This window comes from Peromyscus maniculatus, chromosome 12, assembly GCF_049852395.1.
Source record: "Peromyscus maniculatus bairdii isolate BWxNUB_F1_BW_parent chromosome 12, HU_Pman_BW_mat_3.1, whole genome shotgun sequence".
NCBI lineage: Eukaryota > Metazoa > Chordata > Mammalia > Rodentia > Cricetidae > Peromyscus > Peromyscus maniculatus.
In genome coordinates this window covers 49,494,977-49,520,488 of record NC_134863.1, presented here as the reverse complement: position 1 = coordinate 49,520,488, position 25,512 = coordinate 49,494,977, and the positions used below count along the sequence as shown (strand labels likewise).

Here is a 25,512-nt window from a genome sequence, read left to right as displayed (position 1 = left end):
TTTATCTAATAAATAGAATACAAAGTAATTCCACTGGAAGAGCTAACTCCCTATGGACTCACAGTTACTTGTTTGTGGAGCAGAGATTTGATCTCCATCATGAGGTTTTGTGAAGTCCATGCAGGTAGCCTCTATGACATGCTTCTTATTAACAGCAGTGGGGAGTTTAGTTTTACTGACTTCTGAGGGGAACTCCATCGAAGAACACCTAGTACATTATAGTGAAACTTTAAACCAAACTTCATAAACTTGTATATGAGTAAGAGTAAGTCAAAGGTGGAATTGAGACTCATGGGTTCTGAAAATTTGAGTTCTATGTCCTTAATTAAGATAATATAATCAAGCCGGGCGTTGGTGGCGCACGCCTTTAATCCCAGCACTCGGGAGGCAGAGGCAGGCGGATCTCTGTGAGTTCGAGGCCAGCCTGGGCTACCAAGTGAGCTCCAGGAAAGGCGCAAAGCTACACAGAGAAACCCTGTCTCGAAAAACCAAAAAAAAAAAAAAAAAAAAAAAAAAAAAAAAAAAAAAAGATAATATAATCAAACCAATATGTCAAAAATTCGGTTAATGTTTAAATGAGTTTTATTTTAAAAATATCATAGAAACCTAGTTAAATCTCTCAGAGGTGTGTGACAACCAGGCAGTATCTGCCTGCTTCCTCACCTGGTTCTTGGTTCACATAGCATTCCTGGAAACATGAAGAAAGGAAGAGCCCACCACACTGGGAACATCAATTACATTAGTAAATTTTTGGCAGATAACAAGTATAATCTTACAATTTTTAAAGATCAGATGTTTAAATTTGCTTCAAACATATAGCTTCCATTAAAGTCTTTACAAGCCTAGTAAAACTATAAACAGAATTTCTTTTCTCTATTCCCAGAAAGTATGGAGAAAGAAACACTTCCCAGGATAGTGTCTCTATTTAAATGACACAGTCCCTAAATAACTTTCTATGTAACATTCAAGTTCTCCATATTTTTACTTCTTAAGATTATTCTTAATCAACATGCTTTTTATTTAACTTTGTGTTCCAATAGTTACCCATTTTTTCTTTTGGTTTGTTATTATGATTCTTGGAATAATTACTTCAGAGAGACCACAAATATGACCTTGAGGACTTTAGTTAAGTCCATAATGAAATTATACAGTTAAAAAATGAAAAAATATGTATTGATACAAGCCTATTTGTTGGGTCTTATGACAACCCATGACTATCTATTGTTTAGACATTCATGCTTTCTGTGGACAGTTGCTCTTTTCCTCTTTTAGTTTACCAATGCAGTGTTGTGTACATACACAACATACACAAGCACATTATGTCCAGGATTCTGCATATGTTGGCATTACAGAAATGCAGTGTAATAGTGGTGTCTTCAATTCTCCTCTCCTTGGATTCTCCTGGATCTATCTTTACTTGCTGACTTATTGCGTTCATGGATACATGTTGATCTTTGTTTTTTTTTTCTTTTTTGTTTATTATCAATCAATTTATTTCTGAATTTCAGTCTCGTGATTTTATTTTGTTTTTGGCTACTTTGTAATGAACTGTGAAAGTGGACATCCTAACTCCCAAGAAAAGACACCAGAGGTTTGGGGTTTTCATGAGGATCATCTGTGCAGAGTCACACATTGCATCCCCTGGGAACACCTTCCTGAAGTAGTCTGTGTGTGGGCTCTCCATCGTGTGTGCAGCTTGGCCTACAACTTTAGTGACTTTTCTAGTCTCTGTGTTCAAATGCCTGATGAGAAGCAAATTAAAAAGGGAAGTATTTTCTTTAAAAAAATGAATTTAATTTATTTTTTATGTATTTGGGTGTTTTGCCTACTGAAGGTCTGTGCACCCCATGTGTGCTCACTACCCTCAGGGGACTGGGGAGAGTGTTGGATACTCTGAAACTGGACTTAAAAATGGTTGTGAGTCACTATGAAGGTGCTGGGAGCTGAACCAGGATCCTTTGGAATAGCAGCTAGTGCTCTTAACCATTAAGCCACTTTCCCATCTTCTGTATTTCTTTCCAACTCACTGTTTCTGTTTGTATACAATGCAAACTTCAGCACTTAAATTTAATCCAGTTATTGAAAGCATTAGCCTTTCTTTCCACTCTTGGTTTTTTGTGATGTTACATTCTGCCTTCATTCTGAAAATCTCATTCATGAAATTGAAAGGAACTTACTTTTTTTTTCTATGATTTTGTTGAGAGGAAATAAAATGGTCTATTAGAAAGCTATGACGGTGTAAGGAACAAAAAAAAGCATAAATAAGATTTATTACTTGGCTATTAATATGTTAAGGTGAAAGAATTATGTGCATGAGCAATACCAAAGACATATTAAGTATCCTTACCATATAAACCTTTTGAAAGACTGATGTGTATATATAAAATGGAAGTAGAAAGGATATCACCTAGAAGAAGAAAGAAGATTAGAAAAGAGGAAGGAAAATGGGAGAAGCTCTTGTACATAGTACAAAGTACAATAGTACAAAGTACATAGTACAATAGAATGAAAATGACATTTATATTAACTATCACTTTGTATAATAATTATTTATTAATAATAAAATATTAAATTTTATGGGAAATGGAAAAGACTTTTCACACTGAACTAGTGTCTTTTTAAGACATTTTAGTATAAGCCTGGCATGGTGGCCTGTGCCTTTAACCCCAGCACTCTGGAGACAGAGGCAGGTGGATCTGAGTTTGAGGCTAGTCTAGTATGCGTATTAGCACCAGGACAGATGGGCTACACAGACAAACCCTGTCTCAAAAAAAGCAAATAAATAATCAAAAGACATTTTAGTATAAAATGTATTATGTACTTTTTCTTGCTCTCTCTCTCTCTCTCTCTCTCTCTCTCTCTCTCTCTCTCTCTCTCTCAATTTATAATAGATGCAGATATGCATAAGACTAGGTAAATTAGTGTCTATGGTCTCATTATTTGTCTTTCAAATAATTGGATGCTAAAAGTTTATACATTAAAACTGTTCAGAAAATATTTTCTGTTTCCAGCATGTTTAAAAAGCAGAAATATGAGACCTTCCTATCTGTTGATTGTGGAGTACCTGAAGCACAGGAAAGTGGTCTCAATCCAATCCTGTTCTTACTAAGTCTTAGTCACACTAAAAAAAATCTCATCCCTCCTTGCAGTGAGCAGCCTGAGGAGGTGTGATGGAAGGAAACTGGACCCAGCTGACTGAGTTTGTTCTCAGAGGAATAACAGATCGTCCAGAGCTGCAAGTCCCCCTCTTCCTGGTGTTCTTCTTCATCTATGTCACCACTATGGTGGGCAACCTTGGCTTAATCTTTCTCATCTGGAAGGATCCCCACCTTCACACTCCCATGTATCTTTTCCTTGGGAATTTAGCCTTTGCTGATGCCTGTACTTCATCCTCTGTGACTCCAAAGATACTTATAAAATTTTTAAATAAGAATGACATGATATCCCTGGGTGAGTGTTTCTCCCAATTTTATTTTTTTTGTTCAAGTGCAACTGCGGAATGTTTCCTCCTGGTAGCAATGGCCTATGACCGCTATGCGGCCATATGCAACCCTCTGCTCTATCTAGTGGTGATGTCCAACAGACTCTGTGTTCAGTTCATAAGTGTGTCATATCTAATTGGACTTCTACATGCCTTGCTTCATGTAGGATTGTTATTTAGGTTAACGTTTTGTAGTTCCAACATAATAGATCATTTCTACTGTGAGATTTTCCCACTCTATACAATTTCTTGCACTGACCCATCCATTAATGCATTGGTTGCTTTCATTTTTGCTATTTTTATACAAGTGAGTACTTTCATGAGCATTATAGTTTCTTATATCCGTGTGCTTTTTGCCATCCTGAAAAAAAGGTCTGAGAAAGGCAGGAGCAAAGCCTTCTACACCTGCAGTGCCCATCTGGCATCTGTCTCTTTGTTTTATGGCACCCTCTTTTTCATATATGTGCTCTCTGGATCTGACACAGACAATTATCAGGGTAAAATGTACTCATTGTTCTACACCGTTATCATTCCTCTGCTAAACCCCTTTATATACAGCCTAAGAAATAAAGAAGTTTTAGATGCCTTGAGAAAACTCACAAAATGATGACTACTTTCTGAAAACTTAAAGATGTTTTCTATGACCAGATTCTCTCTGTTTAAGGTCATCATAATATTTGGCCCTGTACATTGCATACAATATGGATTTTTTTATATCATGTTAAGTAAAGCAATAAAATGTAGACAATATTGCCTGTCTTCTCTCTCTCCTCCTTCTCCTCCTTCTCTTCTTTTTCCTCCTCTTCCTCCTCCTCTTCCTCCTCCTCTTCCTCCTCCTCCTTTTTGTTATAAAAATGGTGAAGTCTTTAAGCAAAGATAGAGCATGAATTATTTTTGAATTCAGACCCAAAGGAGAACATGGATTATTCACAAATTATTGTCTTCATAAGGTTAATAAATTATTCTTTTCCTAATACATGTGTTTATATATTATTGAAACAAACTCCAAACGTATGGATTCAATTTGTACTTTTCTTTTACTGATTTTTTTGTTTTATAAATGTATGCATTGCACATGATCGTAAGTATCACCCACTGTCCCCTCCCATTTTCCCTCACACCCACTGATTCTCTTCTTACTGTCCAACACTGCCCCTCCCTGCTTTCATGTCTGTTTATTCAGGCATCCTCCACTGCTGTATGTTCATAATTCCAGTGACCACGTTGAATACAGAACATAGTGTTCACAGAACCCCTCTCCTTCCTCTGGCTTTTACATTTATTCTTCCACTCTCCATCATGTTCCTTAGGCTTTGGAGCAGGTGTTATAGTTGTCCAGTTCAGGACTTAGAGTTCCAGTTCAGGATTCTAGAGTTGCTTATTTTCAGCACTTTAGTTAGTTTTTTAAACTTTGTTTTTTTGGAAATTTTATATATTGTACAGTATTTATACCATTTCTAGTCACTGTCTTCATCATCCATTTTTTTTTTCTGTCATCTCCATCCTCTCACATTCAAAAGCCCTCTTTTGAGTCTCTGCATTAAGCATTGTCTTCCACAATAAGAAGCTTCCGAGACCAAGACTGAAAGCTGCACCAATCAGTGGTTAGTAATACACCCGTTTAGAAAGTAGTTTGACCTCATGTCCATCTAGCACAATAAGAAGTAGTAAATCCAACCCCACAGGGCTTGTGACCACCCTATTCAGGTGCTTTCGGTCATGTTCACAGTACCAGAATTGCATTCCTTCCTTGGAGTTGGTGTAAGATCCAACCAGTAAGCCATTGATTAGCCTCTAGCAGTTGTGATGACACTAAATCAGTGGACACAAATTGCTTGACAGGTGTCAGGGCCATTGATGAGTGTTCTCCCCCTGCAGCCTCAATAGTACCTTCTAGGACTCTGAGGGCTAGGGCTACTCAGCAGGGAGAGAGCTTCTAGCTTGTCTCCAGTCTGTTGTCTCTCTGTTCTGGGTCAAGTGTCTTCAGTACTAGAGTCTTACCATGTACTTCTGGTCAGCACCTAAGAGAAAATACAACAACTTTGCTCTGGGATCTGCTGGTCCCTCCACCGTTAACCCATGGAGAATTATCCTGCACTTGACAATGATATTTTCCTTAAAACACCCATGGATTCCAGCATCAGCATTGACCAGCAAGTCAAAGTTCCTCAGTTCAAATTTCTTTTATTGTAGCTATCTATATTGCTAATATTTTTGACTAGCTCTCAACGTGGTAGTTTTTCCTATTTACTCAACTAAAACCTGGTATTTCAAATCTTAATTGCTTCTCTCAGATTTCCTGAAATGTGATTACACAAACTATATACAATAGGGATAGTTTTATTTTTATAAGTGTATATTACACATATCACACTGTATATGATGGAGCCTAAGAAAAGAAAACCCATACTAGCAAGAACCCTGAATGTTTCACTCTAAAACTCAACATCAGACATCAGAAGGTTTTCACTTTTCTTCATTTAACAGTGGTTGACTTTGCCTTTGGTCAACACTATTTGCCTTGCATTGCAATGTTTAAACTTTAGTTATCTGACAGTTATTTACATATTGCATTCATCCCACCACTCCCTTTTATCCCCATTCCGTTCCCTCTGGATACCCTCTTCTTACCTAGTTACCTTAAAGCAGCAGGTTTCTCTATAGCTTTCTCATGCACCCACAGTCTTGGTTTACTCTCCCACAAGATTCACTTTCCCTGTTTCCACATCCCCATCTCCATTTGTACCTTCCCTCTCTTGGTATCTCCTATTTTCATTTTGTTTGTATTTTACTGTCCATACCAAGACTTCACCCCAAATCCCCACATTCTTTGCCTCCCCTCTAGCTTTTTGGCCTGTAAAGATGCTCTCTCAACCTAAATCACAAAAATAAAAAAATTCAAAACCAAGTCCTCAATGAGGAGTAACATGTAGAGTTTGTCTATGTGCCTGAGTTACATTCCTTACTATAATATTTTTAGCTCTATCCATTTTCCTGGAATTTCCATAATTCATTTGGTTTACAGCTGAACTGAAGTGAATTGAATTATGTTAATTCAACATGTTAATTTTCTACCCATAATTTGCTGACTGTCTTGGTTGATTATATTTCCCAGATATTATGTCCAAAGCAGCAATGATCATGGGTGTTCTGATATCTCTGTCAGAGAGTGTAGATTATTTGGGTATATGCATAGCGATCGTATAACTGGATCTCATGATATTTCTTTTTTAGCTATTTGAGAAACTTGTGTACTGGCTTTCCTGGTTGTTGCACATGTTTACACTCTCACCAAATGATCATAATCGTTCCTCTTTCTCTATGTCACACAAGAATTTATTTCTTTTTTTTTTTTTTTTTTTTTGGTTTTTTCGAGACAGGGTTTCTCTGTGTAGCTTTGCGCCTTTCCTGGAGCTCACTTGGTAGCCCAGGCTGGCCTCGAACTCACAGAGATCCGCCTGGCTCTGCCTCCCGAGTGCTGGGATTAAAGGCGTGTGCCACCACCGCCCGGCCGAATTTATTTCTTTTTTAAGTTTATCTTTTCTTTTATAATTCCACAAACTTAATACATAATGTTCTTTGTTCAAAATCCCTCTCAATATACTCTCCTATTCTCTCCAGTCTCTGATCAAATTCATTCCTCTTCCTAAGTTAATGTCCTACTTTCATGCCTTGTATGTGAGGGATAGGGTATTTCATTTAATTAGGGTTACCTAAATAAGAATAAATCAGAGTTTATTTGAATGAGGACAATATATGAGTGGCTACACTACTGGAGAATATGACTATATTGCCCCCTGAAACCTTTAGGTGCCTGTAGTTCCCCTGAGAGAGAGGTCATATGATCCATTCCTACATTTATGATGGAGTTATTGATGGACCCAGTCCCATGTAGGTTCTGTGTGGGTAGCCACTATTGTGTATTCATGCAAGCAATAGCCACGTCATGTCTAGAAGATGTCAATTCATATCACTCCTTCCATTCTTCAGCTCTTACATTCTTTTGGCCCCTCTTTCTGCAATGCTCTCTGAGCCTAGGAGGGATGACTTAGACATTGCATTTAAGACTGAGAACTTAAGAGTCATTTGCTCTCAGAGCATTGACCAGTTACATGGATCTCATTAAGTGTTGCCAGCTGCAAACTGAAGCTTTTCTGATCAAGGATGACAGCAGCACTTAGGTATGTGAGTATAAAAAGGACAATTTTCAGGGCAGTTCGACACCATAACTGTTTACCAAATACAATCATTGGTAGGTTCCCCGAGAGGGACCATGACCTCCCCAGTCATATGCTCTTATCATATTTAAAGTGCCTGATATGAGTTCCTTTATGGATTACGTCTAAAATCCAATGAGAAAGGAGTTGGTTACCCCCATACAGCCATGCCATTATTGCACCAGTGGGCAGCTTATGCCTGATGGTGGGTATTATAGTTTAAATGGTTCCCAGCCAGTTACAATAAGTAATCATGGCTTTCTTCACCAGAATCCTTCATAGCATGAAGAAGGCTAGCCAGCAGGGATGAAGTTTCCCTGTCAGTCCAAAAATGATTTATCTATTTTCTGTGATCAAAGAACTTACTGTGTAACCCACATGGACAATGAAGAATAGAGTCTGTGCAGGTGATTGACCAATAAAAAAGTAGCCCAGACTCAACCTAGATACATTTGTTTAATAACTCATGTCTTCCCATTGTCTCCCATGAAGGCTGTCTACATTCAAACTCCTTTCACAAGTTATATTTTTAAAAGTAGCATATCAACTAGTATATTTCCATAAGTCTTTTTATTCATTATTAGATTAAAATATCATTTTATGTGTGTATGAGTTTGCCTGGGTATATGCATAGGTACATCATCAAATATGTGTAGGAGCTTTTGGACACCAGAAGAGGGTTTTAGATTCCCTAGAACTGGAGATGCTGGTGCTTGTGAACCACTCTGTGAGTGCTGGGAACCAAACCTTTCCAGTACTCCCTTCTTTCCCTTTTGAGGTTTATAATTTTTGTGTTGTATTTCATCTTGTTTTACATAGTATATAATAATAAAGCTTTTGTGTATACAAATTGAAAAACATGAGTGGGTAGAAGGTGGGCGTTGCATGCATGAAAATATTGCCTGTATTCACCAGTGGTCAGGGAGGTTGAAGCAATTTTTTTTTTTGTGATTTTACACATTTCTATTTCCTCTAATATTTTTAAGATATCCTATTTGAGTGAACCACACTAAATTTGTTGTTTCATATCTAAGAATTGACTGCATTTGCATATCATATTATCAAATAAAAATTTTCCTCCGTGGCAGAAGGTGTGAAGGAACCTACTAACCTATTGCTATAAGCTGATTTATCAGAACATTGGTGTCAAATACTATGGGGAAATTTGAAAATTGCCATAAAGAACATTAATACACATATTCATATGTAATACCAATGTGCCATCTAAATATTTTTCCATGATGTATCTTATGTTTGTTCAGATTCAACTTTTGACAGAAAACCAGTTACACCATCTGAATAATCCCCATGGAGTAAACTATTCATTTTACTTTAATTGGCCTCTAACTCTGTAGTTAGAAAGAACAAAAGCTTACATAAGACCAGTTACAATCATCTGTTACTTTTGATTTACTGATTAGTGAACAATGACCAACAAATTGGCTTCATCCTTTGGGGAGATCTTGGTAGCACTGAGAGAGCTTTTATATTGAAACAGAGTTGAAAACTGCATGAAATAAATGCCATTCTCTCTAAACTGCTATTCTTAGAGAAAACTGATGTGAGAAGAACAGTTGTTCTGACACCCTTGTTCCTGCAGTGGAAGTGTCTTCATGAAGATATAAGTCTTGTGGCATCTGTGCCTATACACAGTTCATAGGTATTGGGTGAAAAAGTAATATTTAATTTTACTGTAATTTTAAACATTTGATCATTTCTATACCAACATTTTTCTCATAATTTAAATGAGAATATAATGGCATATATGTCAATTTATATGAAAATTTCTTTTGATGGGACTTATTTAACAAATGGGACATAAAGCATTTCTGAAAATCTAAGTAAAATATTTTGTATAATTTCTCTAAAATTTTATGTGTTTACAACTATGCATTTATTGTCTAAAGATTTGAGATCAATAATGTAAATTTGTAAGAGTCCGTGTGGCTAAACTCTATGCTATGATTCCTTTGTATTGGGGGAATGCATCTTAGAAAATCCAACACATTTCATGAGCCCTCAAAACAAACTTCTTGAACTTGTTTGTATATAGTAGTAATTCTGATGGAAATGAGACTGAGAGATTCTGAAACTTGGGGGTCCATTCCTTTATCAAGATAGAGTTATAAAATGGATCTGTTGAATATTTTATTAAGTAAAGCATTCTTTCTGAGTTTTACTTTGGAAGTCTTTCAGAATCAGGAATGCTTTCCACAACTGAGGACCCTGGGAGCATGTGACTTCTTAGGCTGTACCTCCTTCCTCAGCTGGTTCTGTGTTTACGTAGTATTACATACTAAGATGTAAGGAAGAGTTTGCCGTATCAGTTGCTTTCATTTTATCAGAATTTTTTTCATCTAAAATTTTCATAAATTTTGACTATGTTCTTTCCCTTTCCTCAACTGACCCTAGCTCCTCTCTGCCTCCCTACTCACTAAAGTTTGTGGCCTTTCTTCCTAGCTCTTAAAAAGATAGCCACAGGGGGAAAATCCACAAGGCCCCTACCCTGTACAAAGAACTATAGGCAACTGAGGACTGGAGTGGGAGAAGTGGTCCTTCTCATGGAAGGGCCGGCAAACAGCTGTCCAGTACCAAATGGTCAGTCCTGAAAAGTAATACAAGTACATCCAGACTGAATAGGTTATATTTAGGAATATATGTGTATCTTTTATAGACACATATGCATGCAATAACCATTATTGAAAAAAAAAGGGGGCCATGAATTTGAAAAAGAATGGAGAGGGATATATGAGAGGGTTTGAAGGGAGGAAAGGGAAGGGGGAAATGTTGAGATTAAATTATACATCAAAAATATTAATGAAAATAAAAAAGACACATCCAGAGGAGAGGATCCCAGGAAACCTGGAGCAAGGGTTAGAGTAAAGAGAGAACGCCAACGGCCACTAGAGGCCAGCAGGGTAAAGAGAGGGGTCTCTCATGGTCTCTAAAGGGAGTGTGGCCGGCTCACCCATCTTGAGTGTCAGCCAGTGATGCTGACCGTAGACTCCTGACATCCAGAGAGATCAAGCAATACACTTAGTCTGTTTTAAATTGCCTTTTGATGTAGCAGCTACAGGGATCCAAAACAAATACTTTTTTTTTTTTTAATCCAGTGACTGTATCCACACAATCAACTTTAATGATGTGAGTGGCTTCATGCTTTTCTAAGAGGCCCGGAGAGGACTATGCCATGAGCTGAGCCCTGAGAGCTCCATATTTAAGGGATTTAACTAGTCAAAGAAATGACTGTTTCTGACATAATGGATCAAGATTAAACAGAATTCAACCCTACTGGTTACTTCATAGTAATAGACTGTATAGGGTTTCTGAATGAGAGACATTCTAAGAACATCAGAGATACAGACATTGTTTTATATCTCCTTCCATATAAAAATATTTCTACAGAAACACAAACACAAAACTCAATACAAACAAGCAAAATCACATTAAGACAAGCCAGCAATATTTGACAGGCATGTATAAGTGATCATTTTTACACAATTATCACACAGATATAAGTTTCTCTGTTAATTTGTTTCCATGCTTAATAAAACTACAAATGATTTTTCTTTTTTTTTTAAATTCTAAATAAAGATGGAGGAGAACACATTTCACAGAAAGTTTCACCATTTAAGTGGAACAAATACATTACACACCTTTCTATGAAATACTTTTCTTCTTCATGTTTCTAACACCTTAAATTATATTTTGTGTATATACTTTCCTCCATAAACTCTACATTTAATTTGACATTATTTTATTTTTAAAAAATAAAGTAAATGTTTTGAGAAAATTAGTTGTTTGGAATCGCATATTTGAGCATGAGGTTACTAGCTCATTGTATAAAGAATTGGTGACTATGATAAATCTAGAAGTTTAAGTTTGTAGAAAAGCCATCTGACTGATCAAGATCTGTCAAAGATTCTGGCTTAGAGCACTATTAATAAAGTCCTTAGTCACTTAAGCTTGCCCTTTCTATTTCCCAACTCCTATTTTAAATCAGCAGTACAGGGATGTCAAGGTATAAATTATGTTATATCGAGAATATGCATATTTTGTTTTTACAGAAATGTACTACAGTGTTTATTTGAATTCCCTCCTGCCTGGTTTTCTAAATCATCTATCCTAACTTCCTTCATTTGTGGATACCAGCTGAACTTGACATTTTTTCTTACTTCTCAATTATATCTATAGTCATTAACAATCACTTTGTTTCATTTTCCTTCATTTAATTTTCTACACAAAAATTATAATTTGGCATTGAAGTTGAGTTCAGATATTGAAAACCCTAACCATTGCATCTCTACTTTTTTGTTTTGCAAGTTCTTTCTTGTCTGCATTTTTGTAATCTCATATATTTCATTGAGGAAAAGCAAAAGAGTCTTATTAAGTCTATCAGATAACACAATAGTAAGTGAAATAAAACAATATAAGTAAGCTTTTTATTACTATCTTGTTACTTGACAATGTCTTTGGATGAAAGAATAATGAAAAAACAAAGATATAGTAACTTTTAGTCTTACATAAAATATTTGAAAGTTATATATGAAATTAAAGTAGAAATGATATATTTTTGGAGGGAAATGGGACTAAAAGAAGAGGGAAGAAAAACGGAAGAGCCTCTTGAGAAATGAGTGTGCTCAGAGGGCATTTTAATACTTTAATGAAAATACCATTAGGTAAAACATTACACTTTATAGTGAATATAGCCTCATTAAAATATATCAAAACAGTTCATGAGGACTTGAAAAAGAGGCTTTTTGCGTTCAACTAGTCTTTTAAAAATATTTTACTATAAAATGTACCATAGATTTTGCCATTGTAAATTCTAGACACAAGCTGTCATTTCATGTACATCATTTGCAGTAATTGAGACTAACAAGCATGAAGTCAAATAAAAAAATGCTGTCAATGGCCTACTCATTTAACTTTCAGACAATTGCACATTAAAATTTTGTATATCAAAAGTTAGAAAATACTTTGTGTTTCTAGAATGCCTTAAAAGTTAGAAAATACTTTGTGTTTCTAGAATGCCTTAAATGCAGAAACATCACACATATATTTCTGGGTTAAGAAACAAATGCAGCACCTGTCCATGAGACTGGAATGTGAAGCCATTCTCAGCCAGTTCATTCAGATTTGATGTTCCTTCCCTCTTTGCAGTGAGCAGCCTGAGTGGGTGTGATGGAAGGAAACAGGACCCAGCTGACTGAGTTTGTTCTCAGAGGAATAACAGATCGTCCAGAGCTGCAAGTGCCCCTCTTCCTAGTGTTCTTCTTCATCTATATTGTCACCATGGTGGGCAACCTTGGCTTAATCTTTCTCATCTGGAAGGATCCCCATCTTCACACTCCCATGTATCTTTTCCTTAGAAATTTAGCTTTTACTGATGCCTGTATTTCATCTACAGTGACTCCAAAGATGCTTATGAAATTTTTAAATAAGAATGACATGATATCCCTAGGTGAGTGTTTTGCCCAATTTTATTTTTTCTGTTACAGTGTAACTACCGAAATTTTCTTACTGGTAGCGATGGCCTATGACCGCTATGTGGCCATATGCAACCCTCTGCTCTATCTTGTGGTGATGTCCAAAAGATTCTGCACTGTGTTAATAAGTATGTCATATATAATTGCTTTTGTAAACTCTGGACTTAATGTAGGGTTATTATTTAGATTGACTTTCTGTAAGTCCAATGTAATTGACCACTTCTACTGTGAAATCTTGCCACTCTATACAATCTCTTGCATTGATCCATCTCTTAATGCATTGATCGTTTTTATTTGTGCTTCTTCCATACAAATTGGTACCTCTGTGACCATTGTAGTCTCTTATGCCCGTGTCCTATTTGCTGTTCTGAACATGAAGTCTGAGAGGAGCAGAAAGAAAGCCTTGTTCACCTGCAGTGCCCACCTGCTCTCTGTCTCTTTGTTCTATGGCACTCTCCTCTTCATGTATGTGAGTCATGGGTCTGGACCAGGTAAACAACAGGATAAAATGTATTCATTGTTCTACACCGTTGTGATACCTCTGCTAAACCCCTTTATTTACAGCTTAAGAAACAAGGAAGTTTTGGGTGCTCTGAAAAAAGTGATAAAATTATAATCATTTTTAGAAAATTTCATCCTCTGTTCTACTACCTTCTCCGGTCTTATGCAATGCAGCATAATATTTGATCTCATGTTTTTCAATAGTTGAAATTTTATGTACTGTTAGCTACAAAATAAAAATTTTGACTGTGAATGGCTCTCATAGTAATATGATTATAAAATAGTTAATGAGGATTTTAAGAGCTAATTCCTGTTACTTGTTTTAAAATTCATATTAACTGTGAAAGTTATTTCATTAATTTCTTTATTAGATTGACAAACTTTAGCTTTTAAATGTATATTAAAAGTCTTCAAATTTATTTTTTGTTAAAAAGCAAACTGGCTATGAAATGATTTTTTTCTTTTCATTTTTCAATATTAAGAAATTTTCTGTTTATTTTACATACCAACCACAGATGCCCCTCTCCTCCCTCCTCCTCTAGCCTTCTCCCCCACAACCCATCTGTCATTCTGACCTCCTCCAAGGCAAGGACTCCCATGGGGAGTCAGCAGAGCCTGGTACATTCATCTGAGACAGGTTCAAGCCCCTCCCCCTGCACGAAGGCTGTATAAGTTGTCCCACCGTAGGCAATGGGCTCCGAAAAGTCATTCATGCTGTGAAGATGGATTCTGATCCCACTGCTAGGGGCACCTTTAAGCAGGTCAAGCTATACAACTGTCTTGCCCATGCAGAGGACCTACACCTATTGCATGGAGGCTCCATAGCTATTGGTCCACAGTTCATGAGTTCCAACTAGTTTGGTTTGGTTGTCTCAGTACATTTTTCCATCATGATCTTGATGTCCCTTGCTCATAGAATTCTTTTTCTCTGTCTTTGACTGGACTCCTGGAGCTTGGCCTGGTGTTTGGCTATGGATCTTTGCATCTGCTTCCATCAGTTACTGGATGGAGGCTCTATGATGACAGTTAGGGTGTTCACCAATCTGATTACCAGAGTAGGCTAGTTCAGGCACCTTCTCCACTATTGCTAGTAGTCTAAGGTGGGGTCATCCTTGTGGATTCCTGGGAAATTCCCTAGCACCCTGTTTCTCTCTATTCCCATGATGTCTCCCCCTATCTCTTTCCTTGCTCTCCTACTCTGTCCCTGTTCTAGTTCGACCATCCCATTCACTTATGTTATCATCCCCCATTCCTTGCCCCCCATTAACCCCCTTCACCCCATTTGCTCATGGAGATCTCATCTATTTCCCCTTGCCAGAGCAATCCATACGTCCCTCTTAGGGTCCTAGCTTCTCTGGAGCTGTGGGTTGTAGTCTGGTTATTCTTTGCTTTACATCTAGTATCCACTTATGGGTGAGTACTTACCATGTTTGTCCTTCTGAGTCTGAGTTAGTTACCTCACGCAAGATGATATTTTCTAGTTCCATCCATTTGCCTGCAAATTTCATGATGTCATTTTTTTTAATGCTGAGTAGTACTCCATTGTGTATATACACCACATTTTCTTTATCCATTCTTCAGTTGAGGGGCATCTAGGTTGTTTCCAGGTTGTAACTATTATGAACAATGCTGCTATGAACATAGCTGAGCATGTATCCTTGTGGTATGATTGAGTATTCCTTGGGTATATGCCCAAGATTGGTATAGCTGCGTCTTGAGGAAGATTGATTCCCAATTTTCTGAGAAACCGCCATACTGATTTCCAAAGTGGCTGTACAAGTTTGCACTCCCACCAACAGTAGAGCAGTGTTCCCCTTGCTCCACATCCTCTCCAACATAAACTGTCATCAGTGTATTTGATTATAGCCATTCTGACAGTTATAGGATAGTATCTCAGAGTAATTTTGATTTGCATTTCCATGATTTGTTTAAAATCTATTTTTCCCTTTTAAATAATTTTTGAATAAAGTACATTTAAATCATAAATAATCTGTAATTTTAATCAGTACATAGGTAAATAATACTTATGCAACACGTGATTAGGATTACCACTCAAAAACTTAAAGGGTTGTATTTCTTGAGATTTAAGAGTACTCTGAAAAAGATAAATATTTATGTTCTCAGAGTTAAAGTATTAAAAATGCCTTTAATCCCAACACTCTGTAGGCATAGCCAGGTGAATCTTTTTTACTCACTTCTCTCTGTCTCTGTCTCTGTCTCTCTGTCTCTCTCTCTCTCCAGCTCTGAATAAGAACAGTGATAAATAACCACAACACAATCTGAATGTTGCCCTAACTTGAATTTTCTATGAAACATATTGGGCTAGTACTTTTCAATTCAGTCTCAATCCAATTTTAGAGGTACCTCAAGATTCTTTGCCACAGTATAACCCTGAGATACCTCTAGGTCATCCTTGCTCAGGTCTGTAACATCATGAGTCAGGCTGAAAAGCATGGTATCTTCTCTCTAACTCCTGACATTCCAAACTCCCATTAGAATGAATTATTAAGCTCTGCTTGTAGCAGTTGAGGGCTTCTCAGGCTCAAAGTTTCAAACTCTTCCATGCTTCTCTTGCAAAGGAGGTTCAAAGGCCTAAGAACCACAGGGTCAGGATGATCACAGAAACAGCACAGCCTTTTTCTGTCTGATCTGATGCCAGTCTTGTGTCTGAGCTGCTTTATATAAAAGGTAGAGCATGGATTAGAGTTTGCATTTCCTGGAGAATACAGTCCCTGTGGCTGAGCTTAAAGCAGTGGGCATATTGTATACACATTCAGGAAGAAGAGCAAAAATAAGAACTGGGGTGGGGCTATGGAGACTCAAGGCCTGATGTGCTGACCCACTTCTTCCCCCAGGGCTGCACCTCCTAAAAATTCCATAACCTTCCTAAACAGTGCATGAGAATCTGCCTTGAGATTTTGGACATTTGGACTAGTGCTGGAACTTATTAAGACAATGGAGTCATTAAAGTTATACTGAATGCTCTTTGAATCATGAGTGCATCATGGAGAGTAGGGATGGAATGCTTTGGTTTGATGGGGAAAATGCTCAATGTGGGGTCATAGGTTTGAATCCTTGGTCCCAGCTGGTGTTATGTGGAGAGGTCATGGAACTTTTAGGATGTGCAGACTTTGCTAGAAGAAATTGATCCCTGACAATAGGCCTTTGAGGCTTTCTAGCCTGGCCCTACTCTGTGTTACTGCTCTGTTTCCTGACCGTGGTTACAATGTGCCAGCTACTTCAAACTCCTGCTGCTCTGACCTTCCTGCCATGAAGAACTGTATCATCATGGAACTATGAAACCAAAACTATCCTTTCCCGCTTAAACTGATGGTCTAGGGTATTCTGTTACAGCAACTAGAATATAACTAATGTACTCTCAATGAAAAAAGAGACTCTTGAAAAAGTAAGACTCAAATGTAGTCTTGTGAAAGGTAAGTTGTAAACACCAGAGAAGATGATATAGCATTAATATAGTCAGACCTCAAAGTTGTATCATGGATAGGAAGGAAATGTCTGTGGCTTAATGTTGCAGTCTGGTGCGCTCGGCTGAGAAATGGTATAATTATCATTAAAAATGGAGGTGATCTCTTGAGAATGGATTACCTCTGCTGGTATTTCCCCTTCATTTACTCCATCTAAGTGACTTTCTGTTATCCATGTCAACTTAAAGATGCATTGAACTAGGTGTAAAAGTTACAACCCGGGCTTGGTAGTGCTTACCTTTAATTCCAGGAATTTGGAGGCAGAGGCAGGCAGATCTTTGTGAGTTTGAGGCCAGCTTGGTTTACAGAATGAGTTCCAGGAAAGACAAGGCTTTTACACAGAGAATCCCTTTCTGGAACAACAACAACAACAACAACAACAAAACAGAAAACAAAACAAATAAAACAAACAAAAAAACTAAGAAAAATACCCTAAAAATCAAGGGTACAGAGTTAAATTAAATCTCCAATGACCAGCAAACCTCTCATTTTTGCAGTCCTCAATCTTTATTCTCTTGCAAAAGAGATGGGCACATTAATTTGTGCGTAAGTAAAACAACCACCAACACAATTCAAGTCACCATTACATGTGTCCTTATCTTCTGTCACCAATGACAAGAACTTCCCTTTCATTCCCCCATTAGACTCTCTGGATACACTGTAGGTAAACATTAGTAACTTTATTTTAAAAGTAAGGGAATTAAGATTAAGAATATTTATTTGGTCAACATTTTAGAGATAAAATCTCCACGTCTGTATGTTAGGAACAGGATGGAACTGGCTCCCTAACCCACAAGTACACCCACAATATCAGTGCTCCGCTGATGTCTGCACTCTCATGTCTGCTACAGTATCTTTCACAATGCTCACTGTATTAAAGTGTCCTACATTCCCACATAACGGGTCGATTGACAAAGCAGATGAGGTGAGCATACAGAAAGAATACTACTATTCAATAGGTGGAAATTCTGTCATCTGAAAAAAAATGACTGAATCTGAAAATTACCCAGTCCAGGAGGCCCAGTACTGCTCATTCTCATTTAAACGCAGAATCTAAAACAGAGAGACACACAGCCAAGTGGTCATGCAGTTATCAGAGCCTGGGGAGTTGTCAGACCAAGAAATGGTTGTTCAGGGAAGAAGGTTTCAGTGGGGAAAGAAGACATTTGGGGTCATCTTCACGGCATGGTGACAATGGCTCATCATGAAGTACTTCATGCATATACCAAAACATCGTTTGTACTCAGAAATAGATGCAACCCTAAGTTTCTGCCTGGATCTCCCTAGGAAGGAAAATCGGAGAGATTTCAAGTGTGGACTGCAGGGGAGTGGAAATGGGAACATGAGTGATCAGGTTGTGGGGTAAGGGGAGAGTGCTGAAAGAGACTACTGGAAAGGGGGAGCATTTCAGGGTCTGTTAAAAATCTAGCTCAAGAGAATATCCCAGGAATCCATAAGGATGACCCCAGCCAAGACTCCTAGCAATATCGGATACATAGCCTGAACTGGCCATCGCCTGTGACCAGATTGGTGCCTAGCCCAATTGCCATTGGAGAGGTTTCATCTAGCAACTGATGGAAACAGATGCCGACCCACAGCGAAACATTAGGCATTACTCAGGGAATCGTGCAGAAAAGGAGGAGAAAGGATTATAGGAGCCAGAGGGATCAAAGACACCATAAGACAAGCCACAGAATCAACTAACCTGAGCTCATAGGGGCTCTCAGAGACTGAACCGACAACCAGGGAGCCTGCATGGGACTGACCTAGGTACTCTGCATATATGTTACAGTTGTGTCGCTTAGTTCTCTTGTGGGATTCCTAACATTTGGAACAATGCTCTCTCTGACTCTTTTACAGGCTTTTGGGACTCTACTCCTCATACTGGGTTGCCTTCCCTGCCTGATACATAGGAAGGTAGTTAGTCTTACTACAGCTTGATTTGCTATATTTTGTTGATAACCATGGCAGACCTGCCCTTTCCTGAACTGAAATGGAGGAGGAGTGGATTGGGGAGTGAGAACAAAGTGAGGGTCTGGAAGGAGAGAAGGGAGGGGAAACTTTGGCCTGGATGTAAAATTTTGAAAAAGTTTCCAATTTTCAATACAATTTAAGGTAACTTACAACTCTTTATAAAATGTTATAGCTTTTCCAAATACATGTGGATCAGAAATATTTTATGCTATGTTTATGTAGATATAGATATGTTAGCATGTTTAATAAATATAAATAATATATTTATTAATATATTTATGTTATTAATAAATAAATATAAATAATAAATACAGTATGTGTGTTATTTTTGGCTTGCAAAACAAAGCAACATGTGTTGCCTCTGCATATGTAATATAAATGATCACAATATAACCGTAGAATTATTGCAAAAGTATAAGACAACATCCTTAACAATGTAAGCATATTTGGATGCAATGCTTTTCAATTTTAGAACTTTAAGATTAGATAGTCATAGAACATTTTTTGAGACTACAATTTTTTAATACCAATATTTTTCTTTTTCCTTTCCTCCCTTCAAACACTCCCATATAGCTCTCTCTACCCTCTTTTAAATTTATAGTCTCTTTTTTTTCAAAATTACTATTGCATGCATATTTGTATATATGCACAATATATACCTGTTCAGGCCATATAATGTTTCTTGTATGTATGTTTTTAGGGCTGACCATTTGGCACTAGACAACCAATTGGTGTGCTCTTCCCTGGGGAAGAGCACATCTCCTGCTATCTCTTCAGAAGACTACAGTTCTTGTAGGGCTGAGGCCTCTTGGGCTTTTCTGCATCTTGCTTGGCATGTTGGTGTCATACTTACTCAGCTCACTTTTGGCTGACAATGATGGTGAGAATTTCTGGATGTTGCTTCTGATATTGCTAGGAGACACAGCCTCACAGCAAACTCCCTGATCTTCAGACTCTTACAAACTATATGCCCCTCCTCCTGCAATGTTACTTGAGCCTTAGGTGTGGGGATGTTTTCACACAACCTTTATAACCAGGAAAAATAAGCCTATGAATTTTTCAAAAAAATTTATTTTCATTAATTAATTAATTAATTAATTAATTAATTACTTTTTCACCTGGATCACAGTTTCCCCTCCCTCCATCCTCTCTTCCCCAACCTCTCCTCTTCCCCCACACCCCAATTCACTCATTTTCCTTTCTCTTCAGAAAAGTGTAGGTCCCCCATTTTGTCAGCCAGCCATGGTATATCAAGTTGCAACAAGATTAGTCACCTTTTCTCCTACAGAGGATGGATGAGGCAACTCAGTAGGATGAAAGGGTCCCAGAAGCAAGTATCAGAGTCAGAGACAGTCCCTGTTCCCACAGTTAGGAGTCCCACATGAAAATCAAGTTATACAACTGTCACATAAATGCAGTCCCAAGCAGGCTCCCTGGTAAGTGGTTTGGTCTCTGTGAGTTTCTATGAGCCCAAGTTAGTTGATTCTGGTTTTTTTTTGTGGTGTTCTTGACCCCATCTGGGGCTCACAATCAAGCCCATGAATTAAGTTAAGAGATTAGAAAATATGTCACTGATTTTTAAAGAAATCATATTTACAGTCACATCACTTTGTTTTTAACAGTGTATATGAATAATACATACACAAATGGAAAGACATGGATGGGTAGGAGGGAGATGTATGCATGAAAATGCTGTCAGTATTGACCATCAATCAGTGTGACTGCAGTAATTTGTTTTCTTTTTTTTTTTTTTTGGTTTTTCGAGACAGGGTTTCTCTGTGTAGCTTTGCGCCTTTCCTGGAGCTCACTTGGTAGCCCAGGCTGGCCTCGAACTCACAGAGATCCGCCTGGCTCTGCCTCCCGAGTGCTGGGATTAAAGGCGTGCGCCACCAACGCCCGGCGGTAATTTGTTTTCTTTATGTCCTATGTGTTTTCATTGCTTTAAACATTTTTCTGATATTTGATTAGAGTAAGTCATATTAAATTTGTTTACTTTATATGTGAGAAATGCTTTCATATTGGAAATATCATGTTTCAATAAAATTTATTCTTAGTAGGAGAAGGGTGTGAAACAATCTATTCCACCATTGAATCTGAATTAGTAAAAATGGTTTAACATTAAAATGCTATGAGAACACGAGAATTTTCACAATGGTAATATCATGCTAATATATGTATTAATAAAATATTTTCTAAACATTATAGTATGATTATTGATTAAAGACTGATAAAAATGGTAAGTCAATTGCACCTAAAATAGCTAAAGAATGTTAATGGAGTAAATAAATTTATTTATAACTGACTTTTTACATTTGGATTTTAGAAAGCAAGCAAGCCTATGTAAGACTAGTTACAATAGGTTTGTTAGTAATAATTAGCTGAATAATAAACAATGCCCAGCAGACTAGCTTTATCCTATAGGGAATTTCTGGTAACATTGAGGGAGTTTTAGAATTGTTGAGATGATAAGAAATAAATATCCCCTACAATCTACTTCTGTTAAAGACAAATGACATGAGAGAGCTAGTTGTCACTGACCCTCTTGTTCCTGAAGCTTGAGTATCTTCATGGAGATTTAAGCTTTGTGGCAACTTGGGAAAGAAAATGTTTATTTCAGATTACCACTCTCAGGTCTCTATTACAGAGAGAAGTCAGGACATTTACAGAACATCTAAAATTAAGTATCTCACTGCTCACTGCTAACGTCAACTACTGTCATGGCAGGAAAGTTTTCACCCTCCTTCTTGCCCATCCTTTCTGTGTTGTGACTATGCTGACTTTACAATTGGTCAGTAAACTCAGTTCTTACACAGGTCCCACCCGTGTATGCAGCTATTTTCATAGGAATTTGGTGAGAAAAACTATTTTATTATCATCTTTATAGTTCAGCATTTCATTACCAAAGGTTTGTCATAATGTGTCAATACTTTTACGAAAATCATAATGTGGAAATATGTTTTAAGAGAATTATCTAGCAAATATGACACATAGCATTCCTGAAAAGCTAAATGAAATGTTTTGCTATTTTGTTTCCTTTTCTAAATCACTTCTGATTCACAGTTATGTATTTACCCACCAAAGATTTGTGCTCAATCATATGAATTTCTAAGAGGCCATACAGTTATCCTCTGTTGTCATTCTCATGAAGTAAAATTATGCTTTCTAATGTTTACTTTGGAAATTGCCATCAGCTAGACAAATTTCTTGTTCCTGGAGTCATATGACTGTGTGGCTTCTTATGGCACCTATGCCTGCTTCCCCACCTGATTGTGGATTCCTCAGGAATCCTGGGATACAAAGAAAGGAAGAGTCCCCAACAGCTACAGCATCAGTTTCATGGTAAATGCTTGGAAAATGTACAAACAAAGGTCGTCTTAATGGTTTTTGACATTTGATTGTGCGACATTTAATAATTTTGACAAACATCATCTGCTTCTCTGCTATTGTGTTTCAGCATCCAATAAAACTCCAAGCAAATTTTCTCTTTCCTATTCCCAGTTGAAATGGAGGTGAGCTATTTCCACAGAGTAGTTTTTCTATTAAATAGGAACAAGGAAGCAAAGTGTGCCCCGTGCAATTTTCTGTACAATGTTTCAGTTCAGTTACATATTGTCATTGCCTTAAGATTATTTCTTGCCTGTTCCTTTTCCACTCCTTTAAAAAATAAAGCAGATGATTTGAGAAAAGTATTTTTTTCAAGATTTCTTCAACATTACTTTCTTCAAGAATTACTTAAGTAATTCTTCACAGATTTGGGAATGGAGCTGTTAGCTAATTCTATATGACTACTAAGATTCAAAAAAGTAAAAGTACATGTTGGTAGGAAACCCATTGGACTGAACTTGTCTTAATATTCCATGACTATTCTATTCATTGGATGATCAAACTCTGAAACCTGATATTTTTAAGTGATCAGCTCCAATTTTAGATCAACAACACAGTGATGCAAATACACAAACCATCTTATGTCCAGAATTGTGTATATTATGATCACAGAAACATAGTAAAGTGGTAACAACTTGAATGCTCTCCCTGCTGTATTCTAGGATCTGGCACCACTGTACTGATTGATTACACTGATGGAAATGAACACATTGCTTGGTGAAATATTCTGCTTTGTGTACTATTTCTGTGGTCATGATATATTAGGTAGCTTCATGTTTTATCTACTTAATTCCTTTTATATATAAAACACAGTGTTCATCACTTATGCTGAATGCAGACATTGAAGACATTGACCATTCATTCTATGGTGATGTGTTTTGTAATGTTAAACATAACCTTTAATTTCACAATCTCTCTCAAGGAAATTAAAGGCTCAGGAACACCATGACATTGTTAAAATCTCTTCAAAATTATGGACAATTCAAATATTAAAAGACATTCTTAATTTACAGGGCAATTTTCCATAAAGGAATGTTTAAATTTCATTTCTTTGATCTACCATTAACATGTAAACAAGTTGTGTACATGTTGTGCATATGGGCTTTAACTTAAAATGAAAGTGATTTTAACACCATGAATTAACACAAGTGACAGTTTTTTTTTAAATTATAATATAAAAATTATTATATTTCAATTCAGGCATCTTTAATCCCATAAAGAAAGAAATTAATGCTTCTTTATATGTATTTTATTGAAAAAATACATAAAAATAATATTCAAGATTTGTGGTTGTTCTTATAAATGTATAATCAGGTAGCATATATGAAAAGGATCGAAGGGCAGAAATATTATACATTACCATCTTATTACTTGACCTGTTTATGTCTTAGAGTGATAGACACACAAATACAGCCAATACCAGAAGCACAGTCCACTCTCCTTTCATATAAGAATAACTGAAAGATATATATGAAATGACAGTAGGACGATGCCATTTGAGAAGGTGACAGGAACCATCAGAGAGGGGAGAGAAAACTGGAGAGCATCAGCATGTTCAACATCCATTGTAAATCAGAAAGAAAGTGCCATTATGTAAAGCAGTACTTCATACAGTGAAACTTCTCAGTTTGAGCTTGTATTGAAAATAATTATAAAGTGCATTTTGAATTTCCATCATTCTAATTTTTGTATAAAAGTTATATGTTACAAATATATTTAAATTAAACATAATCTTAACATGTATTAAATGGAAAGTAATTTATAATTATTTAGGGCAATGTGCATAATGCCAGGTAAATCAATGTCTATGATTATGTTTTCTCAGTTACTTTTCAGATAATTGCATGTTTAAAATGTATACATCAAAATTGATGAGCAATTTTTTTCTATTTCAGGGAGGCTTCAGAAGCAGAAACAGTACACTGTGTTCTTATTCATTAAGGAGATTTTGGCATGTACGATAGTGTGGACTATAATATGATCCTATCTATTCTCATTGAGTGTTGGCCATGCTTTCTTTGTCTCTTTCCTCTTTGCAGTGAGCAGCCTGAATGGGTGTGATGGAAGGAAACTGGACCCTGCTGACTGAGTTTGTTCTCAGAGGAATAACAGATCGTCCAGAGCTGCAAGTCCCCCTCTTCCTGGTGTTCTTCTTCATCTATGTCACCACCATGGTGGGCAACCTTGGCTTAATCTTTCTCATCTGGAAGGATCCCCACCTTCACACTCCCATGTACCTTTTCCTTGGAAATTTAGCCTTTGCCGATGCCTGTACTTCATCCTCTGTTACTCCAAAAATACTTGTAAAAATTTTAAGTAAGAATGACATAATATCCTTGGCTGAGTGTTTTGCCCAATTTTATTTTTTTGCTTTTAGTGCAACCACAGAAATTTTCCTATTGGTAGTGATGGCCTATGACCGCTATGTAGCCATATGCAACCCTCTGCACTATGTAGTTGTGATGTCCAAAAGACTCTGCACTGTATTAATAAGTATGTCATATATGTTTGGTTTTCTAAATCCTACAGTTCATGTAGGGTTATTATTTAGATTAACATTCTGTAGGTCTAATGTTATCGATCATTTCTACTGTGAAATCTTGCTACTCTTTACAATCTCTTGCACGGATCCATCCCTTAATACATTGGTGATGTTTATTATTGCTTCTTCTGTACAAATTGGTACCTTTGTCATTATTGTAGTCTCTTATGCCTGCATCCTCTTTGCTGTCCTGAAAATGAAGTCTAAGAAGGGCAGAAAGAAAGCCTTCTTCACCTGCAGTGCCCACTTGCTGTCTGTCTCTTTGTTCTATGGGCCTCTTGTCTTCATGTATGTAGGTCACCATGGTTCTGCTTCAGGTAAAAACCAGGATAAAATATATTCACTGTTTTACACAGTTGTGATTCCTCTGCTAAACCCCTTTATTTACAGCTTAAGAAACAAGGAAGTTTTGGGTGCTCTGAAAAAGATTACAAAATGA

At 37.0% G+C, this 25,512-nt stretch overlaps 3 protein-coding genes across 3 annotated transcripts; all 3 read left to right on the top strand.

Moving 5' to 3' along the window:
* Nucleotides 1-3,170: 3,170 nt before the first annotated feature.
* On the top strand, nucleotides 3,171-4,088 carry LOC102922892 (olfactory receptor 5AC1-like). Its single transcript, XM_006981632.3, has one exon. The coding sequence runs from the start codon at nucleotides 3,171-3,173 to the stop codon at nucleotides 4,086-4,088; it is 918 nt and encodes a 305-aa protein (XP_006981694.2).
* An 8,791-nt stretch (nucleotides 4,089-12,879) lies between these two features.
* On the top strand, nucleotides 12,880-13,803 carry LOC102922582 (olfactory receptor 5AC1-like). The gene has a single exon (XM_006981631.2). The coding sequence runs from the start codon at nucleotides 12,883-12,885 to the stop codon at nucleotides 13,801-13,803; it is 921 nt and encodes a 306-aa protein (XP_006981693.1). The 5' UTR covers nucleotides 12,880-12,882.
* A 10,779-nt stretch (nucleotides 13,804-24,582) lies between these two features.
* LOC102914133 (olfactory receptor 5AC1-like) lies at nucleotides 24,583-25,512 on the top strand. Its single transcript, XM_006981604.2, has one exon. It carries the CDS (start codon nucleotides 24,583-24,585, stop codon nucleotides 25,510-25,512), a length of 930 nt encoding a protein of 309 aa, XP_006981666.2.